The sequence below is a fragment of the Rhopalosiphum maidis genome, chromosome 2, assembly GCF_003676215.2.
Source record: "Rhopalosiphum maidis isolate BTI-1 chromosome 2, ASM367621v3, whole genome shotgun sequence".
Taxonomy (NCBI): Eukaryota; Metazoa; Arthropoda; class Insecta; order Hemiptera; family Aphididae; genus Rhopalosiphum; species Rhopalosiphum maidis.
This window is the reverse complement of record NC_040878.1, coordinates 20,862,332-20,872,387: the sequence shown is the minus strand read 5'-3', so window position 1 is coordinate 20,872,387 and position 10,056 is coordinate 20,862,332. Positions and strand designations below refer to the sequence as shown.

General features: G+C 23.6%; 1 protein-coding gene across 1 annotated transcript; it reads right to left on the bottom strand.

Moving 5' to 3' along the window:
* Positions 1–3,576: 3,576 nt before the first annotated feature.
* Positions 3,577–9,910, bottom strand: LOC113552732 (dnaJ homolog subfamily B member 14-like). Its single transcript, XM_026955606.1, has 9 exons — positions 9,473–9,910; positions 9,314–9,415; positions 9,188–9,254; positions 8,585–8,730; positions 8,395–8,514; positions 8,186–8,331; positions 4,076–4,182; positions 3,833–3,996; positions 3,577–3,757 (listed from the first exon to the last, which is right to left on the bottom strand). Exons 1-9 carry the CDS (start codon positions 9,603–9,605, stop codon positions 3,636–3,638), a joined length of 1,107 nt encoding a protein of 368 aa, XP_026811407.1. The 5' UTR covers positions 9,606–9,910; the 3' UTR covers positions 3,577–3,635.
* Between the last annotated feature and the right edge of the window lie 146 nt (positions 9,911–10,056).

Here is a 10,056-nt window from a genome sequence, read left to right as displayed (position 1 = left end):
TATTGAATAAACTTTTTTTTAAATAAACCTTTAAAAATAATACAATATTAAAGTTATTATCTCTCGGTTTCCGCTTTTAACAAAGCTTAATGACCGGGCGGGGGTACCGGGACTTGTTTTAAAACCGGGACAAATGGCAACCCTAATTTAATATCAGGCACGTAGCAAGGATTTTAATTTGAGGAGGGTCCAAAATAATTTTGATTATCATTTTTATTTTTATTTTTTTACAAGATTGATACACAAAAAAATCGGGATGGAGGTGAGTCGAGAACCCTTAGATCCCCTGGATACCTATTTGTTTATAATAAATATAATATTATATTACATAAGAACCTATACGAGATAGTACTATTTTAGTTTTCTAGATAATATATTGATGATTGATGAATCATTTGTTTAACAATAATATAACATTCGGCTGTGAAAAGATTGTGTAATATTACTATTACATAGTAATTAGTTTAGATAATATTAATAATAATAATAATAACGTATGAAAAACTCCTAATTATGAAATAGAAAATTGCGAGATAAAAAATAAATTGGTTTCATGTTAATTCAAGGTCGTTATTCAGAGAAGACAAAATATCTCTTTTTCAAAATTGTTTTAATCATAATATTAATATCATGTGACTATATATATATATATATATATTAGCGATCCCTTCTAGTATTGGAAAGAGCTAATTACTAATTTTAAAAATTATTTAAATCTACGCAATATTGACCTAAAAAAAAGGTCTTCGTTTTGTGTATGTTTTACCTTGGCCCTTGGGTGTACAAATGCATAGTTTCTATAGTTAAATTTTTAATGATAATAATTAAAGATAAAATAATAATAAGATAAGCTAAATAATAGATGCAAATGCAATTGCATATAATAAAACTTTATAATAAGTACCTATTTTATTTTATTTACCTACCTTCCTACTCTAAAAGTGTACTGTTGATTTTAGAATGTACAATTCAGTTTTAGTGTGGGCAACACAAAATTAGTTAAAAAAGGCCACATATAGGTAGTAGAGAATACTGGCCTTACTTATCCGTTTGGTTCATCTACGACTTTTTATGAAATTATGATTATAGGTAATAAAGAGTAGACTAGGTCACTGTAGTTACACCCGTTTTCTAAGGTGACATCTTCTTAACAATCTATCATAGATTGGTAGATTTAATAAGATTCAATATTTTTAAAAGATTTTTATTTTACTCGACGTGAAAACTTATTTATTTACTCGATTACGTGTTAAGCGTTTTGAACATTACAAATTTACAATTTAAGAAAATTTGGCATCAGGTGATATGATTTATACTAAAACCATTAATTATAAATACTAATGGTATTTAATAACATTCTTCCAGCTTAGCTAGGTGTAGGTATCTACGAACGCCACTGTACCATAATTTACAAGCAGATTCTTAACTTCCTAACAACTGATCATTGTAAGTATTGATCTTATACGTAAATACTAATAAATAATAATCAAGGGCAGATCTAGGATTTTTTTTTTAGAGGAAGACCTAAAAATGTTCATATTATTTATCATATCATATAATTTTGTAAACACAATAATACTTAGAATTTGATACTAGATCTTACAGATATAATATAACTGTCAAGGGGACGGCCCCGCCCTCGAAGTTAAATCCACGCGTTTCTGTTAATAGTAAAATATATTAAAATATACACAAAATGCCTACTTTTCAATAGGTACTGGCGGTACTTACTGTCTAAGCCTAACTTTATGGATTTTGGGCCTATGCTCGTTTTAATAATGTCAATAAATAAATATTATTAGGGGTCTATTTTAAGACAATTCAAATTCCAAAGTACAGTAAAAAAATGTCAAATAAACACATTTAAATACATTTTAGATTCTGAACGGAGTGATGAATGTATTGATTTTACAATGATGTATGTTTTTATTTTTGTGTCTGTCATCACGTTTTGGAGTAGAAATAATGCTTTGATTTTTGACTTCAGCCCCTCTTTGAAAAGGAAAATTCATCTAGTTGATGCCTTGAAAGAGAGAGGTCAAAAGTAAAAAAAATATCCAGTAGTTTTCAAAATCGTCATGAAAAACCCGAAAAAAGTAACGAAAAACGAAAATTTTTACGCATAATCAGTCTCCGACAAAATCGACTTTTTTATATTGCTGTTACTCAAAAACGAATCATTGTAAGTATTTAAAAGTGAAGAATGAAATTACTTATACATAATGGTAATTTAAATGAACATGTAATAGATACTCAAGTTTATACACTTATAATTTATTGTATATAATCATACGGTAGGTACATAGGGCATAAACCAAAAACATAGTGAATTTTTTGTTGACCCTAAGACTGGTGGAAAACTGGAAAAATCAAAATATAAATATTTTGGCTGCATTTAAAGAACAAGTATGGTAAAAAATATCATGAAGCAAAAAACATAACCTACATTAGATTGGCAGTTAAAAAAAGAATGAAGACGGTCAGTAAACCAAATAACTGAAATCACAAATTTTAAGCTTTTCTTTGCAATATCAAAGTACAATTTATAATTGTTATTTAATAATTTAATGTCTGTGTTTAAAGGGAGCTCCATATTGTATAAGTCCTGAGGCCACCAAGTTTTATGTTGCACCACTATATGAAATGTAGGTAGGCAAGTACCAGACAACATATAAAATAACAAAAGTTTTGATATAGGCAATATTGTGCCACCAAGTAGCATATTATTAAACTACTAATGTTTAATTATAAGACTACAATTTTGATTTAGGAATAATCTTACTTAACATTTCAAGATTAATGCATTACACAAATAGTTTTATTTTTATATTTTATTATGATTTATGATTATCTATTTTTTAAATACATGCATAGGTATTATAAATATGTATTTATTAACACCAAAGTTTTGTATAAAATATTATTTAACTATTAATTTAACACAATAATCAAAAAATGATTATAATTTTAAAACAAACAATTCTCTAAATAATCTTATATAATAAAACAGTAAAATAATAAAGTAATTTATAAAATAAATAGAAACATAAACGCCAACAAATCACACACAGTTAAGCTAACTAATTTCAAGTAATATTTTATTTATAAATAGATATATGATATTTGTTAAATAATACTTGTATTCTTAAGAATTTGTATATTCCTAAGTAATATTTATATAGTCAGTAATTACATTTTATCCGTTTTGTATTTGAGGTTCAAATATTTTTGACTAATTGTCGAATCAAATAAATTAATATATTAATAAGGATTGCTAAAATGAATATTTCATAAATATATCCCACAAACAAGTAAAAAAAAATTATTTTTTTAACACTGTCTTTTACAATAATAATTCCAATAATAATAATAATAATTAAAAAAAAATGCATACCTAACTTAACACACCAACTACAATATTCTAATTTAAATATAATAATGCAACTATCAAAAGAAATATTACTTATTTCTTTTTTTAATTTTGAAAAGAAAAAAATAATTAAACTTGAACTAAAATGTGAAATTCTACACAGTATATATTTTATGAATTGTAAACAGCTAAAATGACTCTTTTAATAAAAAAAAAAAAACAAAACAAAACAAAACAAAACTAAGTGGTATTAAAGAAAATAGCTTTATTTATATTTTTGTTTCATCAATGTTTGGTACTCCTCACAAGATTTCATTTGGTATTTAGTTGCTTTATTGAATAATGTAGAATCATCATCTAAACGTGCTCTCCACATTAATGACTCATCTAAAATATCATGATTAAATATAATTAAATATAGAATATTGAATATATTCAATTGATAAACTTAGTGTTACTTACAGTATTCTTTTTCACGTATGCATTTTGTGCGTACTGTATTTATATAATCTTCTTCAATAGTATGCTCTAAACGTCTTAAATCGCCTGTATAGTCAGTATGAAAGTTATCTTTCACAAAATATGAAATGTCTCTGAATGATGTACGACGAAGAACAGGGTACTTCCTAATAATAATAATAATAATAATAATAATAAAAAATGTACATATTCATGTATTAATTAATTTAAATGTAAAATACTTACGGGGAATGTTTTAGAGTATACACGGGATCATAAGAAAAGTTTGAAAACAATGATAGCAGAAGTAGGAGAAGAATTGGTAACAGTTGAAAATATATACTTGATGATTCCTATAAATATAATAATATAGTAATATAAAAAATATGCATTTTATTAAAGGCAATCAAACATTCATATAACATTGTCCTTAAAAAAACCTAACTGAAGGAGGCCTAAAATAATAAAATAAAAACACCATTTCTGTTAATTATATTAAATTTTATCACCAACAAAATATCAAATAATTATATACAACTCAAGTATTTTTTTCCAGAAATACCTATTAAATATGAATACAAAATAATCCTATAAATTCTTTATTTACAATACTTTAAAGTTATTCTCTATATATATATTGATTGATTGCAACAATTTTTAAACTTAAAATTTCAACCTTTATCAAGTTTTTATTAATAGCTTATAATATCTTATGCTATTACAAAAAAATCCTCAAATGTTTTATATAATAAAAATAACAAAAACAAAACAAAAATATTTGTTTAACCAAAACTTCTAGTATTATAAATAACAATTATATTAGTTGTCGAGTAAAATAAATATTCTTAAATAAGATATATATATATAATTATATTTTAAGTAATATATATACACAGATACCTTTATTATTACTATTTATTTATTAACTTATTTTTTTTTTTCGAGACTTGTGTCTACTAAAACATGGAAACATCCTAAATGATAGACATTTCAATATAACCATAAAATATTAATATTGTATTATTATATTATAATAATATATTATGTAAATAATTTCAAATTGCTAAAATAAATATTCATTAGAAAATAAAATAATCAAAGTTCCTAAATCAAAAACTAAACTGTAAATCAAAAAAACATGACTAAAAACATAAATATGTAATAATTTAATACAGATAACATATCTATATCTTTTATTTGAAGTTTAAATGTGTACAGAATATTTTTAAGACACTGAAGTAAAAATAACCCTATATTAAACAGTTAGATATAATAATAATTAATATTATAAATTATAATTAATTAAGTTTAAACCAATCACAATTAAAATCGAAACTGCCTTGAAAATTTGAATGTTTATTTATCTATTTTTCAAAAAATGGAAACATTTATAGTAGGTAAGCAATAAACTTAAAGATTATAATTATACTCCATTTACGTTCCAAAAGTACCTGGATCATATTGAGTGCCGATCAGGTAAAATCTGTTCCCCTCATGAGTCTATCATTTGTATTCTGCTATGTATAATAACCTACCCGAACATGCAAGTCAGCTGCTAAGATTTTTATTTTGATGTGAATGAAGTACATATTCATTAATACTCAATGTTTGTTATTAATCACAGTTAAATTTGTACTAAAACTTGAAAAATAAAATAAACTGTCATTTCAATATATGGTAAAAATACTAATTTATTAATTTATAATTATTAATAGATACATTTAATTTAATTTTTGTATAGTTTGCCAAATAATTAATAATTGCGATAAGCTTTTAAAATAACATTTGAACATATAACTAACATTTTATAACTGCCAAATATTAAAATAAACCAAAATACTATAGTTGGCATATTATAATATTATAATACAACTCAATCTATTATCAGTAAAATTATAAATTTTTCTGATGCATATTGTTAATATATAGTTATAATACATTAAATAGAATAGTATGGATTAGAAATTACTAAATGTATAATAAATAACTGTTTTTATTATTTTTAAATTTATTTATAAGTTGAATTGCAATGTTAGTTCTTAATAAATTATTATTCCATTTATGATTAAAAACTAATAAAATAATTGTAAAACAGAACAAAAATTTATCGTACTATAAAAGAAAAAAAAATGCTAAGGTAAGTCTCAAAATTAAAATTACAATAATTGAAAATTAAAATCTATACCTAAGTAATTTTTCTCGCATTAACAGAATATGACAATATATTCTAAAGAAACTAAATATTCCCTAAAACTTGAAATAATAAAAATAAAACTTTTTCTAATAAATTCTGTGTTGAACAAACTCTCAACATTTTTTACTGTTATAAAACAATATATTATGCTTAGATAATATCTATATCTCTATTATCATATTATGATAAGTAAAAATTTAAAGATCTATGCATTTTAAAATTTGTATATTATAAATAAATAAAAATTATAAGTATATCATACAAAATTTATATTATGACAAAAAAATTAAATTAATCTGTATTGAACAAATGCATAAATAAATCAATATAAATATTAATTAAAAAAAAAATGTATTTATTAATGTTTGTAAAATATTAAAACTGTTAGGGATCACGGCCAGTATGGTAAGTTTCAAAACAGACCTCCATCGAAATTAGTTGGTGACCCCTGTTCTATACCCTACTTATTACAAATAAATTGTTCAATATTTATGATTATGAGCATTGAACTTTAACTAAAAATGTATTTCATAATAAATTTATATAGATATGATTTAAATATTACATAACTATCTCATGAAAACAATCAATCTAGCTAAAGGGAAGAAGCATAAACCATGTACATTAAAATAATAGAACAAGAACAAATAATTATTTTTAATAACTTTATAATATAATTTATGACTTCTTACAGGAATATCATTACAATATATATATATATACATTTTATAAATATTTAAATAATTATAATAATTTTAAAACACATTAAACAAAAGTTGAACACCATTGTATAATATATTTTGAAACCATGAATAACAATTCATCATAATCGCATAGATTTTATATATTAATATTATATATGTATACATATGTTAACTTACAATGAGCTAGTAATTAAACTTAAAAGAAAATTTAGATTTTATTTATGAATATGTAATTTATATTTTTTGGAAATAACTGTTCGATAAAGCCCATTACCTTTATTGTATATAAATAAAAACAAAACAACTACCTATAGATTTTTCAAATGGATACCATATTTTATAATTTGGAATTAGAATAGAAAATATTTATCAGTAATATATTGATGAACATAATTCTAATAATGACAAACAGTTAAAATATTTGTAATATATCTATCCAATAATACTTATAAATTATAATATGTATGTATGGATCAAGTGGGAGACAATGTTGAAAGTTTAGTTTTAACACATTTATAAAGGTAAAAAGTAAAATCTTAATATTTCAAGATATAACCCCCAATAAATCATGATTGATTGTTCCTATACATTCTTCATTTCAAGTCTAAACACTTGTAAATATAATAAAATTAGTTAAGCTACTTATAAATATAAAACATTTAAGTTATTTTCCTTAAAATATAATTAAAAATTATGGTTCCAATATAGAAGAAAATTTGTAATATTATTGATGGTTCATCAGACTAAAACAAAAAAATAAAATAATTTTTAATTTAAATATTACTATATTAAATTATAATTGATTTCATTGCATATAACAAAATAAGTCAAACAATTAATCAGTAGGTTTAAAATTAATCCCAACCTTATCTCCTTTATCTTTTGATATTATTATAATTATAATATTGAGTTCTCAATCGATAAATTACTTATGTTTTGTTTTAAAAATATTCAGTCTTGAAAATACATATTTACATGAATTTTGTGGAAACAGACGATTTAATATTATTTATTTCATTGTTAAATAATATTAATGTTGTCTATATGTTGACTATAAATAAATCTATTTTGATAATTCCAACTGTCCATATCGATTATTACATGTATAATCATAAATAGTCATTATTATACTAAATTTATTTTATTTTTATTTGTTTAAGAATATTTAAGCAGCTAAATATAGGAAAAAAAATGTTAGTCAATAATTACTTAATATAGAATTATATTTATATTAGGAAACAGGATATTTTCCTTTTAAAATTGGTACCCTTGTTTTATAAAAAAAAATAACGACCCTTAAAATTGCTGAAAAACCAAGCTGATTGGCCAATCAGCTAATATCTTTCTTATTTAGTAGCTAAATAATTATAAATTAAAAATATATTTGGAATAAAAAAGTATAAAGCTATTAATTTAAAAAATAAAATAAATAGCTAATTCATTATAAAAAATTGTTACCTGTTGTTGATGATTATCATTATCAGTCTCTGGTGGCCAACGTCTTGAAAACGATCGAGTATAGTATGGGTTTGTCATTGGTCCTTGTCTTGTTGGAAAAGCTCCATTAAAGAACATATTAAATAATTGTTCAGCTGTAATATCCGCTGCAAGCATAATATTTTCTTAATACACATGGCACCTTAATAGTGTTTTAAATATCTACTTACATTCAAATCCATGATCATAATTTCTGTGTACATGATCTGATGTAGCATTTTCGTGACCAACCATATCATAACGTTTTCGTTTTTCTGCATCAGTTAATGTGGCGACAGCATTACCTACAGCTGATTATAAGACAGAAAAAAAAACATGAATTTTTTACCTATGAAATCATATTAAAATAAAATTACATACTTTTAAATGCTTCAGCAGCTCCAGGAGCATGATTTTTATCTGGATGCAATACTAAGGCTAATTTTTTATATGCTTTTTTTATTTCAGTATCAGTAGCATCTTTTTTTATGCTAAGCACATCATAGAAATCTTTGCAGTTGTTAACTCTATAAGTAAAAACAAATGTGATAAAAATCCTTAACAAGTTAACAAAATAATTGAATTTTGATTAAAGCACCACAGAGTTTATTGACTCTATGATGAGATATGTTAATAGCGTCACATATGATTTTCAGGCTAAATATGTAGTACTTATTTTTGTTATCACATAGGATCTCCAAAACTAGCATATTACATGTTATCATGTCTAATTGTGTTATATTACAGAAATCAAAGAGATTTTTCTATAGAACAAAGTAAATTTTTAGGCAAACTTACTGAATCTGAGAAACATAATTTTAACAAATAGTACATAGGGTCAATGTGTCTTATGGCACTTATCCTATTAAGGAATAAATTAAATCATTGAATAAGATACCAGAATATATTTTAACCATTACTAATTATTTGTATGTAATCAGTATAGTTATACAGAATTAATTAGATAAAATTATATTTTATTACTTTTTGACTGTGTCCAATTGTGCTTTTGTATAAGTTGGTTGATTAGCTCTTTCTCCTCTGGGACTACCTATGAGTAAAATAAATATTATTCAATGAACAAAAAGAAATTATTTGAAACCTAAATACCTGGAGGCGTATTTTTACGTTTTTTAGCATTTTGTCCATCAGGTTTAACATTTGATGTTGTATGTTTTTTTGAACCTTGAGTTTTTAATTTTTTTAATAGTTCTATACAAAAATAAATTCATAAATAATATAAAATATAAGAAACACAGAAGTACTTGCCATCCGCTTCAGAGGTTGGAAAAAGTTTTTTGCTCTTATTTATGAACTTTTCTGCTTTTTCAACATCGCCTTCGGCGATATAATATTCAGCACGATCTAAACAGCGATAAGCTTCATCTTTGTTTACTTCCATGATTAATTGTATTTCTGATTGGTAAGAATTAAAATTTCTATTCAAATATTGGTGGAACTTTTAAAACATGCACATATATTCCTCAGTTAGTAGAATACACGTAGTTAAAACCAAAAATACACCTATGTCATTTTAAATTTAGTAGTAGGTTTAACGTAGTGCTGTCTATAAAGATTATATTTACCGGCGTAAATATAAAAAGTATAGCATGAAAAATGTGCTACGAACACGAGCAATAAACAATTAAGAAATAACAATTTATAAAAATGAAGAATACAACTAATAAAAGAAATAAGAACAAAATTGAAGATATGGATGTAATGATAGACAGAATTAATTAAGACTCAAAACAGCTGATCGATAATGAATCTAAAACTAGTTTATGGTCCCTTAGATCCCCTAGAAACTAGACCCCCATAATTTATATAATACTGGGATCTAATTGACAGAG